At 36.9% G+C, this 22,910-nt stretch overlaps 1 protein-coding gene across 1 annotated transcript in view; it reads right to left on the minus strand.

Moving 5' to 3' along the window:
- Positions 1-4,677: 4,677 nt before the first annotated feature.
- The window catches only part of ROBO1 (roundabout guidance receptor 1), a 928,971-nt gene continuing 910,738 nt past the window's right edge, over positions 4,678-22,910 (minus strand). Inside the window, exons 27-30 of the mRNA XM_082392465.1 lie at positions 22,251-22,403; positions 14,648-14,956; positions 7,613-7,806; positions 4,678-6,365 (exon numbers count right to left, since the gene is read on the minus strand). Of these exons, the coding sequence (XP_082248591.1) occupies positions 6,351-6,365; positions 7,613-7,806; positions 14,648-14,956; positions 22,251-22,403 (671 nt within the window). The 3' untranslated portion in view covers positions 4,678-6,350. The remainder of the gene's footprint in view (positions 6,366-7,612; positions 7,807-14,647; positions 14,957-22,250; positions 22,404-22,910) is intronic.

Below are 22,910 nucleotides of genomic sequence, written 5' to 3' on the forward strand. Positions count from 1 at the left end.
ATCAAGGCAGAAGCAGGAGCAAACTGATGAACTTCTAGGCTTGCCTCCGTCTGTGAAGGATTCTGGAAGGGATTCTGTATGATTTTTGGAGGAGCTAGTAGGGTCCCCCTGGAGGCAACTTCACATACTTTAAAGAACAGATATTGACTTCTCCTCTTGTTCTCTTCACATTCCCATTTACTGAAATTACTTCCTAAATAAACTGCACCTAAGTCTTTGTCACAAGTTCTGCCTCTGGGGAACCACAGACAAGGCTAAGTCACTGTTTAATTCTCATCTGATTTAAGGGGGGGGAATGTAAATTGCCAAAGTATATTTTTTACTAATTCAAATGATAAAGGTGCAGATTTCATGTAGTTATGAAGGTTAGTGATTATTTAACCTAAAGAATAAGAGGTGCTATGATTCTCTGGCTCTGTAAAGATATTAATGTCATGCTTGCTAACTTAGCAATCATATTTAAGTTTCTTCCACAACTGTTCTTCAAATGCTCTTTGTCTTTCCACTGATTCCCTTATTAATGAAGTTGGACACATGCTCACCGTCTGTTTGTATGAGGCATGTTTTTTAATAGCAGGCAATGAAAACTATTGGGGTGACCAAAAAGTTCGTTCGGGTTTTTCTGTAAGATCGTATAGAAAAACCCAAACAAACTTTTTGGCCAACCCAATACATCATAACTGTTGCCTGACAGCAAGTGGTTGTAAGACACAGATATATTACAATTAAACTTACATTTGTTGTGTTAGGGTAAGTGGCTTTCAACCTTTTTTTTTTTAACATAAAATTACCTGGGATTGTCTCCAAAATGTAAATTATTAGGTCTTGCCTCCTGGGATTCCGATTCAGCAGAATCAGAACAGGAATCAGGAATTTACATTTACAACCAGAAGACATATCCATGAACATCACTTTGAGCAACACAGGCTTAGTGTCTCTGGAGAACAAGAATTTTTGAAAATATTTTTTAAATACCCATTTGTTATCTTTCCTCTCACTAATGTTCAAAATAGGGAATAAGGGAAAGAGAAAGAAAGAAAAAGAATATAACTTTTTCAAATATTTTAATAGCACTCAAAGGGCTAACTAATTAGTCTAGTTTGTTGTTACGAATAAGACATTTTCATAATAAAGGATTATCTAACTTTTGAAGCATAAAGCAACATTTGTTTCCTCATGCAACCTTTGAAGGGAACCACCAAAAAATGTTTAGGATTTGATTAAAAAGTCAATTTACTATTTCAAAATAATTTTATGCTTGTATTCTGAATATGAGCAAATCTTTTATTTTTAAGCCCAAGATCTCTAATTTCTTATATTCCATTTCCATATATTCTACATTTTTGTTAACTGTGGGTTAATTTCTTTAAACCACTAAATTCAGAATTTTACAGCTGACAGATAGGTGCTAAGCAAACAGTTCAATTTGGCAGTGTTGGCATCTGTCTTTGTAGTGCTATTAGAATATTTTGTGTTTTGTCATTTTATAAAGACGAGGGAATAATAAAAAAGAAAACGCTGATGAAAATGATATGCTTGGGGTATTTGGTGTGTTACAGACAGAAATGTGGCCTTAACGAGAAGGCACTGGACTTCGCAGGTGGCGTGTGTTCATATATGGAAAAAACAAAACAAAACTTGAGCATCACTACCAAAACAGAAACTACACGTAGGGATCCAAAAATACAAGGTCTTTAAGGCTATTCGTTGGGAGTCTTGATACAGACGCCTTTGTGAAAAGAAAAAGGGCAATGTCCATATTTCTCTGGAGAAAACTTCCCTAAAACTTTTTGAGACTAAAATGATCTTTACACTCTCATGCTCAACATTCCATTTAGTATGTTGCCAAATCCTTATTTTTTCAACATTTAATTTCTCTCTGCTAAATTTTCTTGAAATAAGCTGAGAAAACTAGAATCTGAGAAAAGGTATTTCTATTTTTAAAGAGTAACCTCCTTGTTTAATGTTTTCTTTCATCTTTTGTAGCAAGATCATATTTTGAAATATTAACAGAAGCTGCACCTGTTATAAGCTATTTCCTGCTATCCCACCCCACCTGAGGCAGCTGAGAGGGCTTTCTATATATACTGCCCTGAGATGGTTACCAGAGAAATGCAAAGGAATGGTTACCACAGAAAAGCAATTCAACACTGTCTTTCGGGTTTCAAAATAGATTTTTGAAATCTGTAGCAGAGCGAAGGCTGATTGGCAAGAGATAAGGTCTTGCAAACCAGAGGCCTGGCGTACAAGCAATATGCATGATAGTTTTTCTCCCTCTCTGCTTCCTTCCCTCTTTTCTTCCCTCTCCCTCTCTCCCTCCCTTCTTCTCTCTCAGTATCTCTGTCTCTCTCCCTCTCTCTTTCTCCCTCCCTTTCCATCTCACTGGGAAGAGAGAATTAAATAGGAGGTGAGGGAACTAAATATGGCGAGTGTGTCGCTGAGGTTTCTGATTCCTGTGCCTTCTCACCTGGTCCAGTAGGGCTTGAGGAATCTGAAAGTAAAGCGACCTATGCGGCTGTTTCCAGTTGAACACCACAGAGGCAGCAGGTATTGCCCAATAAATATTGGGCACTTACTATATGCTTTACGTATATCAACTCATTTAATCCCAACAACCTTGTAAGGTAGGTATTATTAATTATATTTATATCACCGTTTTAAGATTAAGGCATAGATTCATTAAGTACCTTAAACGGTGGTTTACACAGCTAATAATTTGAGGGGCCGAAACTCAAGCACAGCTTGTCTGGATCTGGAACCAAGGCTTTTTGCTTCCTAAAGCAGAAGTAGCTGCCATTCCCTCTCCCAAAGCACGCAGCCCACAGATGACAAGCAGTTTAGGAGACAGAGTGATATGGTGTGAGGCCCTGAGGAAGGGCCTCCACACCCCAGTCTCCAGAGCCCCAGATGGCATGGAAGAGTATACAAAACTCCCATTCTGGGTCCCCTACACCCAACCTACATCAAAAGGCTTAGGAGAGGGTCAGCACATAATGAGGGTTGTTGAGTTTGGGGAGAGGAGGATGCAGAGTAAAGGTTCTGACAAACGGAGACCACTGGAAACCTGGACAATAGCAAGAATGCCAAAGCCCCTACCAGCTGACCCCATACATTTTCTACACATGACGACAGCCTCTGAAATTCTGATACCACCCTGTAGAGAGGGAAGAGAGGAGAAGGTCCAGACTCTATATCCAGCGTGACCGAGAAAGATATAATTGAGTTCCCCTGGCAGGCATTAAGACAGTATTTTCTGCCAATAGTTGGAAGAGCAGCCCAAAATAGACACTAAGTCTAGTCATTGAGACCTCAAGTCATATGCTTACGCCCCTGAATTGTGAAATACATGCTGAAAATGCCATATCCTTGTCCTCAGGAATTCAACAGCAAGGAAACAAGCTAAAACACCAAGAATTTATTCCACAATTAGGTATTTCACTGTGAATTTTACTCACCGGAAATGGAACCACCCCCATCCTTGAACCACACTTACTTTTTGACCTTTTTAGAAAAATTCGTTGCAGGTTACAGGGGACAAACTATGTGTGAAAAGTGGAGCTAGCATGTGTGCAATGATTTCAGTCCATAAATACAACAATATCTTGTATTGTTTTGGAGGTTTACAGAGTCCACGTCATACACATGAATTCACTAAATCATGACAATAGCTCCATGAGGTAGGTATTATTGAATTTACAGGTGAAGTACCTGAGCCTTAGAGGTTAAGTGATACGTCCAAGGAAACACAGCCCATGACAAAACTGGGAGTCAAACTCAGGCCCTCTGATACACATAATTTGTATGTATATCATATACTACAAAAGAGAGACTAACTTAATTTTAGTCAACTCACCAAAAGAAAAAGAAAAATTAGGCCATAAACATATCTCTCCAAATTTTTTTCTTTGATATAGCTTGGAAACTGACTTCTTGACCTATGGACCTGTTCATCTCTAGGTAGATGCTGGTGGTTACTTCATTTTTGTAAAATTAAATTTCAAATTACCATCCCCATGTTTTCAATTTTTTTCCATATTTTCAAAGTGTGATGAACACAAAATTTAGCAATGTATAAGTCATAGGAAAAAAACTTTCACTAAATTCTATTGCTCTTGGAACTTCCAAGACACGATGCCCACTTCATTCATCCAAAGTTGAATAACTGAATATGCTAACTTTAATCTAATGAACAATAATATGTAACCTGGTATATGATAGGTATTGTATTCTTAAAATTTCACATTAATTTGTAACCAGAAAGCAGATAATTACTGATAAACCTTTTGGATTTACATAATTTTCTTGTTGACAAAGCATAAGTAGTCCAAACTTTACAAATCAGATTTATCGTAGTTGAATCCTGACTATTTCAGAAATAGGTTAACTGAAATTCAGATTCATACACATAAACATTTTAGTACATTCTTAATATTGACAAGTTACTCTTTGATTAAACGACTAACTTTTAGTTTATGACTCATCTTATATCTTTAATTTCAGAAAAGTAAAATGAGAATTTTTCCTTACAAGTAAAACCTGGCTGTTCATAAAAGAGAATTTTTACGCATTTGATAATACAGTGGTGACATGTTAAGACAGCACAACTCTGTGATTAAATGGAATACATTTGATAACACAATGCAAAAAAAAAAGAAATCAACACAAGAAAGAATGATGTATTTGAGAACATTTTTAATAAATAATGTGACAAAATTACTTTTCTGATTATTGGATTTTCAGTATGCAAAATTATGGCTAAAAATAAGAGGCTTCTTACATGAACATAATGAAAACATTAATCACATGGATTGTTCCCTTAGTACTGCACACCTTTTCTATGTAAATTTCAAATTATCTAAATGAACACATTTAGTTTTTGGTGAACACCAGCTTTTTTTTCTTTTTTGTGGTTCAGTTTTGTTTGGCTTTGTTTTCCAGTGGGGTCAGGCCTGATACCTATATTTGAATAAATGTACATTTTTTTTCTTCAATAGCACCAATTATAAAGTCAATGAAATTTATATAATGACAAAAAAAGGATCATAAAAATCTACAGTCAGAGGGCATCATTTGGCAATTCAAAGCAAGTAATGCCTCTATCTGAGCTTATAAGGAAATCTTGTAAGTTTCACCATTGGCCACAACAAACTTAAACCTTTTTTTCTTTAAGTCCAGGAAAAGTAAGAACCACTGCGTACATGGCCCACAATAAAGTATGCACGTTACTTCACCATCTGTCATCATTCAAATATTCCAAATACAAACATAGAGCATTAACAAAACAGGTTAAAAACGCTTCTCAACATTTTTTTTTCAATAAGACAAAAAAGGTTAAGAGTTACAATGGTTTACAAATAAAGTTTAGTGATTGTGCTTTTAAAACCAAAAAAAAAAAAAAAAAAAGATTAAAAACAGTGCATTACAAAAACAAAAATCAAACTTCCTTAAGTGGCACTTCTGAAAGTTGAACTGACACTACCAGAAGAAATTTAGGCCAGTTAAGATAGGGATGTCCTTATTCAATTGGTCATTAAAAACATCCATTTGTTTGTAATATGCATTTATAATTGCTTTTTGATTGAAAAATAGAACAAGGTTTTTGCTTGGCTGACTTATGACAATGACTAGACAACCAGAGATCCAACTGGCTTACCCCTACTTATCCAAAAGTACATTTCCAATAAGAATATACTTCAATGATTGAAATGAAGACAAAATAAAGTACCACCAGGGGTTGCAAAGAGTATATATTTACAATGTTTCTACCCCATTCAAATTGTTTGTGGTTGTTCTGCATTTGCTATGTATTTTTTTTTTCTCCCAGCAGAGGGTGGTATGAAAGACTGATTTTAAAATCATGTTAAAATGAAGTTATGTTTTAGTTTGCATTAGCAGTTGGTTATAGAAAGATTATATCTTGAGAGCCCTTGACATGAGGTTGATTAGTCAGCTTTGAATCTTTGATCAATATTTTGCTGTAAATTGGCTTGGTATATAAGCAGTGCAATGCCACATCTCAGGGGCAAATGCAAAAGAACTGTTTTGTTCTCTCCTGCTGGCTGATGACTGAAGCAAGAAGTCAAACACTTCTCTTGCTGGAAGCAAGGTGTAATGATTTGTTCCAACAGCGAGGGGAATAGGGAGGTTCTTCGTAAGGATAGGGATCAAACAACAACAATAAAACCCCAATAAAATTTTTAAAAAAATGGTATTCCAATAAGAGGAATAAAAACGACAATTTGTACACTCTGATTGCACTGAACATTTTATCTGGCGTCATATGTCATCAGACATGAGGCATCTTGAGTGATAACTTTCACATTAGATCTCACAAGCCTCTCTGGTTGTCTTCAGCTTTCAGTTTCCTGTAAGAGATCAGTTCTTGTTAAATTTTAAAATAAATGTTAGAGTATTGTCTTATTTCACATTTATTTATATGCTTTTATTCTTATAGTTTGTGTTTCTTCATTCATTCCCTAGCTACACTAGAAATGCTCATGGCAACATATTAATTTGTCAATTTTAGCTGGTTTTGATAGCAAATCTAATAGTTCTCTAACAAGTACTAGACTGTGTTCCACAGAGTGTCTGGGTGTTGGCAGGTGTGGCACAGGGTGAGAGGAGAAGGAAGAGGACAAGTTCTTTACTCCCCCAGCCTCAACTCAACATTATAGCTCAATTTTTATTAGTTTTAAGTAGTAGGTTGTCTATGATGACTATTTTCCCCAAAAGGGCTCTTCTAAAGAAAAACAACCAAAAACCTAAAAAATAACTTTTCTAACAGCATTTGCAAAAGGAAAGCCTTCTTATTCCAAACCTCAAAATCAAAATATTGATACATTGGGCATTATAGAAAATTCAATTTGACATAATTAATTATAATTTTTCATCTTCTATTATAAAAAGTTTTAGTTTAACACTCAACTTAAACAATCTGCTTGAGATTAAATATATTTGTAAGAAGATAAATTTGTTCCCAACTTGTTTTTTTATTAAATGATGAAAACACAATCTTAAAAACAGGAGATGATTTTATAATATGATGTGATTTACTGCCAACTCTATCTTAAAACACTACCCATAGATTCCAACAAAGGAGTGTATCTTTGACTCAAGAAGATTGGGAAGGTCAGTGTCAAGTATCAGGTTCCCATTTTCAAAAGACTGAAGATGAAAGATAGTTGGCCAGATCATCCTGGTTAACCCCAGTGATCACTAGGGTGGCAGATAACACAGGCAAAACACCCTCACTCACACCTGATAACTCTGTCACCTTACTGGGTTTTTATTATCTACTGTAATATTATGAATCATAACTATCTAGATCAACAGTTCTTATATCCTAACAACATTTTTGCCATATATATTTCCTATGTGAATAGCTACAGATAAATATGAACCCTAAGACCTAAAAAGAAGCTGTTATTACCATTTAAAACTTTGGAACACATTTCAAAAAAATCATTAAATTCTCAGAATTTCAGTTACTGGCATCACTGACAGGGTTTGTGATGAAATAGTAACATTTCTGTAGACTGATGGATGTTTTTAACTTTGAGACTGATATAAAAACTAGTCTAATGTTGGGAAACTTGAAAAAAATTACAGATACCTCTAATTCTTCATTATTATCTTCTCTTTCATATCCTCCAAGAACTTGCATTTCTGCAACATTTCTTCGACCTACATTTGCTTGTTCTCTTTGTCTGCTTCCTGATCCTCTTGATGACATTGAGCTTGAAGAACTAGGATCTCTGGGATTATTTGATGTCGGAAAAGTAGGTCTACAGTAAGGTAGAATATCCTCTGTGTAATGAAATATAATAAGTGCATATGAACACCACTGTACATTTCATTGTATAATGTATCACTTGTATCTATAATTCTGAATGGGGAAACATCAATGTTTCTGAGGAATAAATGAGGACATTTTATAACAGTAATGAACAAGGCAGCAATGTCTTTTGAAAATGAAAATAACAAACTTGCTGTTTTCCTAGTAGTGGTTGGCATTTTGGTTGATTCTACTCATAAGCTCTTGTCCACCTCAAATTCACTTGAGATCAACATCCTTAAAAGAGGGAAACCAAACCTGGAGTCAGACATGGCTTCCAGTTCTATCCTTCACTATGTGATCTCCCATTATTTTAGGCTTTAGTCTCAACTTTTCTAAAAAAGTGATAATAGTATCTACACTCAGAGGAGCTGCTAGTGTTGATGTGAAAACAAGTGAGACATTGTAATATGTCCCTATGTAAATTATGAAGGAATTATAAGGCATTGATAGAAAAAAAGCCCAGTCTTCTCGAATCACCAAAACAGAGCCAAGCCCGGATTCACTTCCTAGATGCCAACCACCATTTCAACATCATATTTAAAGTTGTGAAACCCTGACTCTCAAAAGCCTGACATCATTGCTAGCTTCAGAAAACAAGCCTGGGGCTTCCCTGGTGGCACAGTGGTTGAGAGTCTGCCTGCTAATGCAGGGGACATGGGTTCGAGCCCTGGTCTGGGAGGATCCCACATGCCGCAGAGCAACTAGGCCCGTGAGCCACAACTACTGAGCCAGCGCTTCTGGAGCCTGTGCTCCGCAACAAGAGAGGCCGCAATAGTGAGAGGCCTGTGCACCGCGATGAAGAGTGACCCCGCTTGCCACAACTAGAGAAAGCCCTCACACAGAAACGAAGACCCAACACAGCCAAAAATAAATAAATTAATTAATAAGAACAAAACAAAACAAAAAAACAAGCCACTCCAGGGGACTTCCCTGGTAGTGCAGTGGTTAAGAATCCGCCTGCCAATGCAGGGGACACGGGTTCAATCCCTCGTTCGGGAAGATCCCACATGCGGCAGAGCAACTAAGCCTGTGCACCACAACTACTGAGCCTGTGCTCTAGAGCCCGCGAACCACAACTACTGAGCCCGAGTGCCACAACTACTGAAGCCCACACGCCTACAGTCTGTGCTCCGCAACAAGAGAAGCCACTGCAATGAGAAGCTCGTGCACCGCAACGAAGACTAGCCCCTGCTCGCTGCAACTAGAGGGAAAGCCTGCATGCAGCAACGAAGACCCAACGCAGCCAATAAATAAATAAATAAATAAATAAATATAAACAAGCCACTCCAGTTAAGTGCTGTCTCCTGAATTTCTGTCTCCATACTGCTTTAAATTTGGTGCTGCATCTATTGATGCATCTTCCGACTGCTCGCTTCTCTCCAAAGCCTATCCATTCTACCCTTTGGACACCAAACACATAAAAACAAAGCAAAACAAAACCTCTTCCTCATGCCCTTTTGTTTTCCTCCTCTAAAAGCTTCCTCTACGGCCCACATTGCCCGAATGAAATCTGATTTCCCCTGAGGTTTCCACTGAAGTTCCCTGCAGTGGAAGGAGGAAGGTTTGCCTTTAGCTCACTAACACCAGCTCTAAATCACGGCTCCTCCACAAAAATATCCTCCTCTTGTGAGGGCCAAGCAGTCGAGTTATGTAGCCTGTGTAGTCCACCTTGATGATACCTTTCTCCTGTTCTATTCATCACAAATTTAATTCCTGACGCAGACTTCTGACTCTCTGCGTTTCACAGTCCATGTGGACCACTACACCTGCACCCTAGCTTCACGGCACTTGGTCCTCTGCGACCTTCATCTTCAGTCCCTGTTTCATCCACCTTTTTCTACTGAATTTAGTTTTTGACAAACTACTTTATGACAAAATATCTCGTTTGCTAAAAACTTTCCCCTAAGTCTGTGCTCTACATAAATCAATACTTTCTCTACTGATTGCTTAGCAAAGCTTCTTGAAAAGCAATCTGGACTCAATATTGGTCGTCACAACTCCCATTCACTTTGTGTCCCACCGAAATCTACTTATGCCCACATTACTACAAGGAAACTGAGAAAATTCACTGTTGACTTTGATAATGCTAATCATGTTTCAGCCCTTACATCTCTGGACTTCCCACTGCCCTTCATCTGAAAACCACTATCAATTTAAACATGACTACTCTCTTAGCTCCTATCCCTCCTTCCTTCCTGGCCAGTCTTCTGTGGGTTCTTCTTATGCAGATGCCCTTATGTTGATGCCCTTCCTGCAGGTTTCTACTTTTGGCCCAGTGTGTGCATGTGCACACGCGTGTGTGTGTACAGAAAAACCTTTTACTCCACTCACCCTGGGTGATTTCATCCATTCTCTCATATTGTAAACTTTTCTATAATATAGCTGCCATGAGGGCAGATATTTTTCTCTGCTGTGTGTACTGATACACTCTCAGCTTGACATATAATAGGTCTTCAATAAGTATGCTGATTGAATGAACGAGTGGCTTAACTATTTCATCATGATGAGTTATTAATTTACATTTCCTGAGCTCTGCCTGGTTGAACACTTCCTTCTTGAGGGTCCCTCAAACTCCACATGTTGAACACTGACTTCACCATGTCCACTTCTCTGAGATTTCTTCCCGCTCTGTATTCCCTAATATAGCTAATGATGACATCACTCATCATTAAGATACCTAAGACAGAAAACTGGAATTATTTCAGGATCTTCCCTCCCTTCCAACAAACCTCCCCAGAACCCTTAAAATGTATCTTTTCCACACATTCAACTATATAACATGTAAGGATGATTTTAACTCTAAAAAGTTTCTTGAATTTTCCCACTCACGCATCCCTGCTCCCACAGCTTGGTTTATATTCTCTACATCTCTTCTGGGGGTTGAAGATACCTTCTAACAGGTCTCTGCTTCTTGAGTTACTTCCCTCTAAACTGGCTTAACTCAGCCACCTTCCTTTTATAGTAACTACAGGCTCTCTCTGATTTAAGCTTACGTTTACCGCAAGAGCTTCATTTTTACCACTTTACCACGTTTAATGTCTAGTAATAGTGAATTTCTTATAGCCTCCTCAATGTACCTCAACTTTTCATGCTGACTTTCTCTGCCAGAACAATCTATCCACTCTTCTTACTTAAGCTAAATTCCACCCATCCTGAACACTCAGCTTATGGGTCATTTCCACCAGGAAAGATCAAGAAGTCTTTCTTTATATTCCATCTCCCACAAGACTGGGCTAATTTTCTCTCTCTGGACTCTCAAGTATCATAGCACCATAAACATTAACTGGGCATATACCCTGAGAAACCCATTATTCAAAAAGAGTCATGTACCACAATGTTCATTGCAGCTCTATTTACAATAGCCAGGACATGGAAGCACCTAAGTGTCCATCGACAGATGACTGGATAAAGAAGATCTGGCACATATATACAATGGAATATTACTCAGCCATAAAAAGAAATGAAACTGAGTTATTTGTAGTGAGGTGGATGGACCTAGATACTGTCATACAGAGTGAAGTAAGTCAGAAAGAGAAAAACAAACACTGTATGCTAACACATATATATAGAATCTAAAAAAAAACAAAATGGTTTTGAAGAACCTGGGGCAGGACAGGAATAAAGACACAGATGCAGAGAATGGACTTGAGGACACAGGGAGGGGGAAGGGTAAGCTGGGATGAAGTGAGAGAGTGGCATGGACATATGTACACTACCAAATGTAAAATAGATAGCTAGTGGGAAGCAGCCACATAACACAGGGAGATCAGCTCGGTGCTTTATGTCCACCTAGAAGGGTGGGAAAGGGAGGGTGGGAGATGCAAGAGGGAGGAGATATGGGGATATATGTATACGTATAGCTGATTCACTTTGTTATACAGCAGAAACTAACACAACATTGAAAAGCAATTATACTCCAATAAAGATGTTAAAAAAAGAATATGAGTGTACCTGTGAATCTACAGATTACCTGTCTCCCTCTCTGACTATAAGCTCCTTGAGGTCAAGGTTCATGTTTCCACATAAATCTCAGAACTAGTACAATGCTTAATAACACAGTAGATGTTTGATATATGTAGAAATAAATTGAACTAACTGAGGTAAATGTCTGCAAAAAGATCAGACCTTGAAATCTAGAAGACCACTCTCCTTAATTAAAAATAACCATTTGTTACACATGTAAATCAGGGAGCCTCTTTTATTATAAATAGTGTAAATTGAATTATGAAGGTTAAAATTATAGCAATGCACAGAAATGATAATTAAAAGACACATAATTTCATCTCTTTGTTCTAATTCTGCATACACCAAGATCTTTCTGAGTTGTAAAATTTTCTCCTGAAGAATTGAGCTTACTTTGGAGGAAGGTTGCCTGTGAGCAGCAAATTGGTCTGCACTTTCAGGCCAGACATAAATTTCATAATTTATGAATCACTACTTGGAGTATAATCACACAAAGTTAAAAGTTCAGATCACCTTTGGCTTAACTGATAAAAGTAAGCAAAGTTTTTCAAACTTCAGATTGTGGTGATGTCACCACGTACTCTGCGGTCACATAGGAATGCACAGCGTTACCGTCACTTCACTGCTGAGTCCATGCCTGGATGAGGGATTCAGGCTTCTGTCACAGAACAAAGTGAAACTGTCTTCCATATTGAAAGGAAGTTGCTAATGACCAGATGCCCGTAGTAAATAGAACAACAGATTGATGTCTAATCTTACCAAAATACAGCTTTGAAAATACAGTTGTAGTTAAAGTGCACTTACAGCCTTCTAAGATTCGTTTCCCCATCATTCTTTCCTGATTCCTTCATCAGTCACCTTCCTTTTCTTGAATCTCTTCTGCCTAAATAGTTTCTTCTCCTTATTCTATAATAATGTTCAAATACCCTATCCTAAAACATTTTCACAGATTCTGCCTTCCTGTCAAACCCTACCTCGACCTCTCTTCTCCTTCCCAACCTTCTACAAAAAGCCCATACTCTTCACCCCCCTTCCACAACTTCCATTCACTTTCCAGCCCCCTACAGGCAGGATTCTATTCTGACTACTCCACTAAAAACAGTTCTTTTAAATACCACCCACAAAAAACATTTTGTAAAATCTATGTGTCCTCCACCCATTCTCTCACCCCTCACCCCCATTCACACCCACCTTTCACTTCTGTGGCGTTTTATATTCCTTCCTATCTTAAAATTTCTATCTCCATTCTTCCTAGGATACTATTCTTTCTAGCTTGGATAGCTTGATTATTTTATATCACTGGGTGGATTCACCTCAGTTTCTATATAGAATGTCCCTCTGCCAAACATGTATGTATGTATGTATTTTTATTGAAGTGTAGTTGATTTATAACATTATATTAGTTTCAGGTGTACAACGGAGTGATTCAATATTTTTATAGATTAGGCTCTATTTAAAGTAATGGCTATATTCTCTGTGCTGTACAATATATTCTTGTAGCTTATTTATTTTATACATAGTAGACTGTACCTCTTAATTCCCCATCCCTATCCCGCCCCTCCCCCTTTCCCTCTCCCCATGGGTAACCTTTAAATACAATCATCTCTGACTGTGGTGTGTTGGAGAGATCTCACATGTTCTCATAGGAGCTTACTGTACACGTCTCCTCCCAACTCGACATACACTGATTTCATATTAGTAGCTTGAAACTAGCCATTTTGGGAGTAAGTACACAACAAAAGTAAGCAAATGGCTACAAACTGGAGGTTTGTTTTGTTTTCTTTCCAGAGAACTGATTGTTAAACATTACCTACTGTATCACTGCGGATAATTTAGCTTTTGTAATTCAGACAATTTTCACCTCTGTGTTGCTGGTTCGAAAATCCACTCTACCTACAACCTTTCTCCTGATCTTTAAACTTAGTTCTCTAAGTTCTTATTGATTTTCTTCATATCTGTGTTCTTGTCAGTACCTTAATCCATTCATAACTGAAGTTATTTTCCACAAGACTTTTATCCTTTTCCCCATTCTTCTTTACATTGGTTAATACAATTATGTTCCACTAGTCATAGAGAGCCATCTAGTTAACATTTGAGTAACTTTTCTTTTACTCCATTAGTTCATTTTACTTTTTTACATTCAATTAGTCACCAAGTCCTATAAGGTCTATCTCTGAAATGCCTATGTAGCTTGTTTCTCCTTTTAATTTGCATAACTGTTTTAATTCGGTGCTTTCATATTTTATACCTAGATTATTTTGCAACGTTCTGATACTTTCAGCTACCCAGTTCCTGACTCTTCCTTCACTGTAGAGTGCTGTCAGTTATTTTTTTAAAACACAAATCTGATTATGTAATTTCTCGATCAGATTTTTGGCTGGCTCATCACTGCCTATCATAAATCCCAGACTCTTCAGAATAGTATTCCCTGCCTTCCCAGTCAGGCTAAACCACCTTTCTAGTTTTATCTTTTACCATTTGTCCCTGGCCCCAAGTATCTAATTCTCCAGCCAAACTGTAAATAAGTATTCACCAAACATTCATTTTCCCACTTTCATATTTTTTCACCACTTATTTCCTTTGCCAGATATCCCCTTCTCCCTGTCTAACTTGTGGAAATCATGCTTTCCTTTAAAATTCAACTCAATTGGCACCTCTCCAAGGAAGACTTGCATATGTCATGTATTAGAATTAACTGTATTCAAATTATCTGGGAGCATGCCTGTCTCCTCCAACACAGAGCAAATTTCTAAATCTCACCCTTTGCACAGGATCCTAAAGAACCGAGCAGAGTACCATGCAAACATGTTCAATCTATATTTATTGGCTGCTTGACTAAATCAGTACCTTGGATGAGATGAGTCTTTGCTGGTGGAAGGTCTCGTTTTGCTGCCTTGTTTCCTCGTCCTTTCCCATCATTTTGCTGTTCCTGTGCTTCTCTGGGGTCACCTGGATTTGGTCGCATTTCAGCAACTTGTCTTCCATCCAATACTTCTCTCCCCTTGTAACTGCCTCCTTTTCTCTCTGATGATCTGTCTGTTCTTGCTTCTATGGAAGGGAGTTTTGGCACCATTACAGGTCGTACCTCCAGCTGTGCCTTGGATTGGGCAGTGGGTGACTTTATAGCAGGAGGTGGCACAGGAGGAGGTGGAAGATCTAAAAAGAAATATTTAAAATATTGTAAAAGTTTGCCATTTATAAAATTGTCAACATTAGCATTGCCATTAGAGTCACATTCAACTGTGAGATAATATGAACTGGAACAACTTAATGAACTGGAACAACTGAAGGCAACCAAGGAATAAGATTGACCAACAATTTTAATGTACTCTCATTTTTATCTAGCACAGGAATATTGAATCATAGAGCTGGGACTATGATTATCTGGTCTTGGGTTGGCTAACATGGGTATATATGCCATAACTTTCTCTACTGCGACCACGGCAGATTTTCCTAATTGATTTCAGCGTAATGTTGCTGATCCCAGATGGATACCCTTGCGCTTGAGGCAATCACTTCAAATTGACTGAGGCTGGCACTTGAGTTGAGACCTATTTGCCATCCCTAATCCACCCTGCATCCTTTCTCATTTTGTAGATAGGGAAACTCAAACACATAGATCTTAAGTTATTTTCCAATCTTAAAAGTAAATATGATCAGAACCAGGACTAATACCCTCAAATTCTTAACTTTTGGTTCAGTGTTGTTTATACTACTATTTCATTCTATCACATGTTCACAATCTACCATTCATTGATGGGATCTCTCCACTTTGTATATGCAGCCACAGATTTTAAACTAGATGATCACTAGTATAAATATAAATTAATTTAATCTATATCTATAATTATATATTAATATATTATGTATAATTGGATATTATATATAATTCAATTTCTATTATAGACATACTTAAAGATAAAAGTAGGCATAAAATTTGATATCTAGAAAATTCATTTCTTTTAAGTGGTGTTATTTTTTTAAAATGACTCCTATGTATATACTCCAGGGAAAAGAAATAAATAACCTAGTAATAGCTGGAAAGTTAGTAGAAGAATATGAATAGATTCTAGTTGTAGGCTGTTCTGGCTGTAGTCTGGAGGATGGATTAAAAGGAAAGTCTTGAATCCAGGAGGCCAAGAAGTCAGTTTAATAACTCAGTAAGTAATGATAAGAGATAGAATTGTATTGGTGACTGTTCAGATGGAGAGTAGATATGTTTCAGAAAGTAAAAGGAAGAAAAATCAGTATTATTTAATGATCAATGGAATACAGTAGGGGAAGACTATCCATTAGATAACTTTTAGGATTTTTGCCATAGTTGACCAGATGAATGAGAGAAACATCTCTGAAGATGAGGAATATAGGGATGAGGAAGAGATGGTTTGCAAAGGAAGAACGTGAGTTCCATTCTAGAAAAGTAGATAGGAGGAGCTTTTGAAGTATCCAGATAGAGATGTCCAGCAGGTTGTTGTACATAAAATCTGAATTTCAAGGGAGGTCAAAACCAGAGATATAGAGATTTGGGAATTATCAGTGTAGTTTTTTTAGTCATGACTTTAGAAATGGTAATGTTTCCATATTTGTAGAGAAATGTCTATGTGATAGAATAAGTCAACTAAAACATGTACAGAACATGTATTAAATGCTTAGTTATTACAAACTTAACATTAAGATTTTCCACAAAAAATATACACTCACATGGTAAAAATTCAAAAGTACATAAAGACTAGGAAATACAATCCTTTATACCTCCCCACCTTCATTTCAAATCCTCAGTATTGGTGCAGAGGTAATCAGTTTGAATAGGTTTCTATAGATCATTCCAGAAATTATTTATGCATCTAAAGCAGGGCTGCCAAGTTGCAGAACTCCAGGGAACACCATTCACATTAGGAACTATGTAAAATGGCCGCATCTGGGATTGTGTAGAGTGGCTGTCTGCCCATCAGAATGTGACAGTCTTTCTTTCTTAGTAACATAAAAGGGATTGCACTTTTTTTCACCTGTGTAGTTGTATACATTTTCATATGTGTACATATAGTTACCTCTTTTTATGAAAAGTTTGTATAATGTTCTGTTTTATGAATATATCATTATTCATATCAATCCCTACAGAGGAATATTTAGGTTATTTCCAGATATTTTACTATTATTAGCAATGGTCTACTGACTATCATTTACATATACCAGCATAATAAACTCTTGAATATTAAAATTGTGCCTTGAAAATTCTTAATATAATAGCAAATTAAGGGTTCTAGGAAGCATCAGTTTTAATCTAGTATTTCTCATTCTTGTATTTTTTTAAAAAAATAATTAATCCTTTTGTTCCTTAAGTAGATATGAATTTTTTAAAAACTGATTTTCTTTTGACCTTATGTGCTATATAACTAAGGCATTAGAATTTGTTGTATTGGTTTTTGAAAGTAGAAAGCTTGAGGTACCATCTTACTACCAGCTGTTTTACTTAGGACTCCATTATTAAAAGTGGTCAGACTGTAACTTGCATTTTGTTGTTGTTAGTTCTCACAGCTCACCACGTTCTCCTTTTCATGTAAACAGCCTCAATCCTTTTTATCTAAAAGGGTGGCCAAAGTACAGCCCATAGCATTAATTTTCCCAAGAATCTGGGAAAATCAAAAGATTTTTTTGTCCTACAACATAAATTGCCATCGTCACTAGTGTTGATTTTCCTCCTTTACTACTTTAACGAATTTTTTTAAAACAACACTTTTAAAAAAGTACTATCATGATATTCTCCCTCATCTGCTGCTTGTTTATTAAAAATAACCAAAGAGTTAGAAGACAGATTGTAGTGAGTGGCTCAAAGCCAAGAGACCCAAGGCTGAGCTGTTCTAAGTTCAGACTGAGCCTGGGACTGACAATGGGAGGAGGAGAAAAGCCTAATTCAGAACATATCTGGAAGCAGAGCGAATGAGTGACTGCAGGCTCATTTCTGCACTATCTGCTCGTTACAAACTCAAACTGATTGCAAACACAGCTTATCAGGAAGCTGATGACTGCCACTATCATCAAATCATAAAATGTTTGGTCTTATTGTATCGCAAAGCTGATGATTACCACTATCATAAGATCCTACAAAGCCTTGGGAATCTATAACTCTCAAGACAAAATCTATTACTGGATGCTCTATATAGGTATATAGATATACCTGTATCTATAATACAGGTAGAAAAAGAGAAGAGAATCCAATGATAATTTTAAGAGTTCTAACTTCCTGCATATAATTGCCACTGTAGATAAGTGACAGAGGGGAATGCTGGTGGGCGTAATTTCTTAATATAAATAGATTACCAAATAAGTTCTTTTTTAGGTATTGTAAAATCCCTGAGTCAAATCAGGGATTATCATAGTATAAACAATTCTATATTTCATTAAGTGATAAATAGTACTTTCATCCAATTCATACCCCTAATAGCTAAAATTGGGTTTAACAAATGGGATTATGGAACTCATATATATGTATAGACTCTTTCTTTATACAATCATATAAACACCATTCTTTATACAAGACTGTCTAAATACCAATATAATGCATGTAAAGTAATACATAAGAACATACACATGGAGACAATTCTGCCGGCATTAACTCACTATGGAGATCCAGCACTCTATTTACTTAACTACTTAAATTCCCAGACCTTGTAATTAATGATATATGAAGTCAAAACAGCATCATTCCAAAGAGGGTGGTGAATTTATAATTTATGAAAAGTAGAGCTGGAGAAATAATGTAGATTTGGTTTTTAAATCAAGTATGTAAATGCTTCAGAAGGGGTTGAAAAGTGGTGGAAAGAATCAATTAGAAGGTCCTAGAAATGCACTTATGCTTGGCTTTAAGTCGATAAAAGTCTGACTGATAAATATTCATATATTTTAATCCTACCCTTCATCTGGGTTAAACTTGGGAGCGGCAAATATGAAATAAATAAAGAGTTGGATCCTGCCTGTCAGTGTGTCAATAGCATGCAGTCTTCTGCTTTGCAATGAGGACTCCCTGGGTGTTTATGAGACCCAGTATTTACCTGCAAACAAGGTATGGCCACAGTGCCATGGATTAGGGGCTTGTGGGCTGTTATGGGCTGAATTGTGTCCCCTCCGAAATTCATATGTTGAAGTCCTCATCCCCAGTGCCTCAGAATGTGACTTGTATTTGATGACAGGGTCTTTAAAGAGGTAATTAAATTAAAATGAGGTCCTTAGGGTAGGCCCTAATCTAACCTGACTGGTGCCCTTATAAGAAGAGGGCACATACATTCACTGAGGGAAGACCAAGTGAAGACACAGGGAGAAGGCGGTCATCTACAAGCCAAGAAGAGAGGCTTCAGAAGAAACCAACCCTGCCTACACCGTGATCTTGCACTTTTAGCCTCCAGAACTGTGAGGAAATAAATTTCTGTTGTTTAAGTCGCCTAGTTTCTGGTACTTTGTTAGGACAGCCCTAGAAAACTAATCAGAGCTGACTGGCAACGATCATCACAAATTACTCTTTATCAGTTCAGACACAGCCACTCTTTATCTCTCCTTATAGAGTTTACAAAAATTTTGCAAAGGAAACTGATAATTTGAACAAAATTTGCAAAGATGCTGCATACTCAAGACTGACATACCATATACTGAAAATAGCTCACATAAGAAGTCTATTGACAATAATCAAACTCATCCATCATAGTTGATGTATTTTAATCATAAAAAGCAAAAATGAAAAAACCCTCCAGGCCTTACTAATATATTTAATTCTCATTTTCACAATTGGCAGCTCTTTACATTCTTTCTTTCCCTTTCCTCTCTCTCTTTCTTTTAATAACTGTACAAATTGTATCTGCAATTGAGTTTCTTCATGAATGGACTGTAAATATTTTTTTCAAAAAATGAGAAAATGATTTCTGATAAAATGATGTTTGTTTCCATGCTATAATCACTACTATCAAGAGTATGTGCATTTCTTTTATTTGGTGCATTAAGAAGTATCTGCACTTAAATGATTTTTGTTCATCAATATGCATTATGGAAATGTATAAAATAACACAGAGCTTTGTTATTTTTTTCGTTACCGAATCAGAAAGCATCCAGAATTAAATTCAAGACTTGTTAGTACAGTAAACATAACTAAAAGACAGTTGGTTATCAAAATGCTAAAAGGAAGGTAAAGCTAGTATTTAAAAAACAGCTTTAGTTGTATCTCAATTTTGTCTATTTTTGTGACTTAGAGAAAATAATTACTGGCTTCTACATTGTGGTATATATTATGACTACTCTGCATAATCACTTGTGAAATGAACATTTAGAAATTTAAATACTATTTCTTATTAACTTTTTCGCTTTCAAATATTTTAACATATTTCTTTGGTATTTCTGAAATTAACTTAAAAAAAAACTTGGTTGCTTCATCATTCAATTTAATAGCTGTTATTCAGGGATTAGTTAGAAGTTATATTTAATTATTAAACACACTGAAATAAGTACTACAGAACGTGGGGCAATAAATATAGATCACAATTTTCAAGCACAGTGTAATTTGTAACTGCAACACTATGCCCTTTAACTGGCATGTTTACATTATTTAAAGCATTTTTTTTTATTGGAGTATAATTGCTTCACAATACCGTGTTAGTTTTAAAGCATTTTTAAAAGCATCACTCAATGCCAGAAGCCCCTCGAAACAAGTATAAATAAGAGGTAGAAAGAGCTACACAAACCTTTAGGCCAGAATTTTTCCCTGATGTATTCAACCTAGATGTATTTACATCAAGGTTTGATGTTTGACCAGTTTTCTGTTAGGAGCACTCTCTTCTAGATAATAAGAACTGATAGAAGGGGCTTCCCTGGTGGCGCAGTGGTTGAGAATCTGCCTGCCAATGCAGGGGACATGGGTTCGAGCCCTGGTCTGGGAAGATCCCCCATGCCGCGGAGCAACTAGGCCCGTGAGCCACAATTACTGAGCCCGCGCATCTGGAGCCTGTGCTCCGCAACAAGAGAGGTCGCGATAGTGAGAGGCCTGCGCACCGCGATGAAGAGTGGCCCCCACTTGCCGCAACTAGAGAAAGCGCTCGCCAAGAAACGAAGACCCAACACAGCCATAAATAAAAATAAATAAATAAATAAATAAATAAAACTGATAGAAGAGCTATAAAACTTGTAAAATGCCATTATAGGGATCCCATAAATGTAAAACTGCCAATAGAGTTTGGGGATTTACACCTAGTGTTTGTCCCTTCACAGAGGGAAACATGCACAAAGCCACTATAATAACCCTTCAAAACCAGATACTATTCTGACAGCTCAGTTTCGCTGACAGAAGAGTCCTGGGCAGGATCCAGGAGGCCCAGGTGCGCTGTGTCATGCCAGTATTTAATGTAGTCTAATATCAGATAGATGCTAGTGAGAGAAAATACTCCGAATAAAGTACAGATAATAGCATGGACAGCCACTCACTGCAAAATTACTTGTGCTCATCATGCTGTGAGCTTTGTATTAAATTTTTTCTATCAAGTGGCAGGAATCAGAGAAGTGCCTCAGAAAACCTTCCTTGTAACCTTGGATAAGGATCTATAACATTAGTCTTTCATATGGTAATGGAAAATGATGCCCTTTGTGAAACATTGCTGACTGGTAATGAAGGTTCTATCAGGTTGTGGTTGAGAGGACCAGGGGGTGGGTAACAGCGCCTGTGACAATCTTCTCCCCCCAACCCTTTAGCAGATTCAGCAAACTTGACAAGATGGGTGAGTCTGAGAGAATTTATCTTACATGAATTTCCAAGCAAGCCCTTGGGGTTGTTTTATAAAACGAGAAGGTGGCAGTTTAATAAATGTCGGGCCACCTGAGGCACTTTCATTAAAGGCTTTCTCTAGACAACATCACAATGTTTGCGGTATTCTCCTGTGCTCCCTGGAGAATACAAGCCTTACTTCTTCAGCGAGAGTGGATACTGTATGTGAAGGCATGAAGGAAGATGATTCGATTTGCCTTTTGGGGCACAAACTAACTGTTCTTAACACCATTATAGTTAGAATTTATGTTCAAATGAGCTTATTGTCTTCTATTTGAATGCAAAATTCCCCGGGAAAAAAAGTGAGGACATTTCGGAAGAGTTATCAGTGAATCTGATGAAGGTTAACCCTATGCCATTACTTCAGCTACAATAATGTCTATTTGTTTAAGACTATATAATAACCTTTTAAGAATATTAAAAGTATTATACATTGTTTTAGTTTCTTAAATAACCTACTTACTAGAAAACTTCAGGGACTTGAGATGCCTGACAAGATATGGAAGTCGATCATTCCTATAAGTAATATGAGGCTTACTGTTTAATGAATTTTTAATGTAATTTCTAATGTCAGTGGATGCATTTTCAAGTCCTAGAGTGCCAGGGTAAAGAGGAGAGATTCATAGATGTTTCCATCCGTTTCAATGGACTTACCATCTGTGTAGGCTTCTCTGCGCAGATGTCCTGGCTGGTGTTTTTGTTTCTTGGCTGGCCTGGCCTTCTGCACTACCGCAGCACTCATGTTGCTGTCTGTGGAAACAGGACTTGTGGGTCTAGGACACTGGGATGCATGAAAATGTCGGCGGCCTGAGGAAAAAAATCAGAGCCAAACTCACCAATAAAGTTTAATTTAATTTAACAGTAATAATCAAAATAAAACACTAAAACTAGAAACATCCCTAATTTAAAAAAAAAAAGCTTAAATAAACTATTCTAGCAAACAATAGGATTCTTCTTATTCTGCTTGAGCTATCCACTGGAAAAAATACCCTAAAAGCATTTTCAGGCTCTTTTTTTTAAACCATGGTACTTTTATTCTGATACCTATTTATTAAAGAAAAGCATTTTGACCGTTGCATCTACCTTCACTAAAGTGTTATGGTTAAACAAAAATGTTAATTAAATTTTTACATAATATATCCAATGTCTGTTGCTTTCTCAAAAGGAATAGCCAGAGCCCTTAAGAAATTCATGTTCTAAGAATGAATAGTGCAAAATACATCCCTTATTTTAATCAAATATGTTTGTGCTATTCTTTGAAGACAGATTTCTAGTATCTTAATACATTCTCAGGTATTTTCTCTTAAGGTGGCC

The sequence above is a fragment of the Balaenoptera borealis genome (assembly GCF_965194805.1).
Source record: "Balaenoptera borealis genome assembly, chromosome: 5".
Taxonomy (NCBI): Eukaryota; Metazoa; Chordata; class Mammalia; order Artiodactyla; family Balaenopteridae; genus Balaenoptera; species Balaenoptera borealis.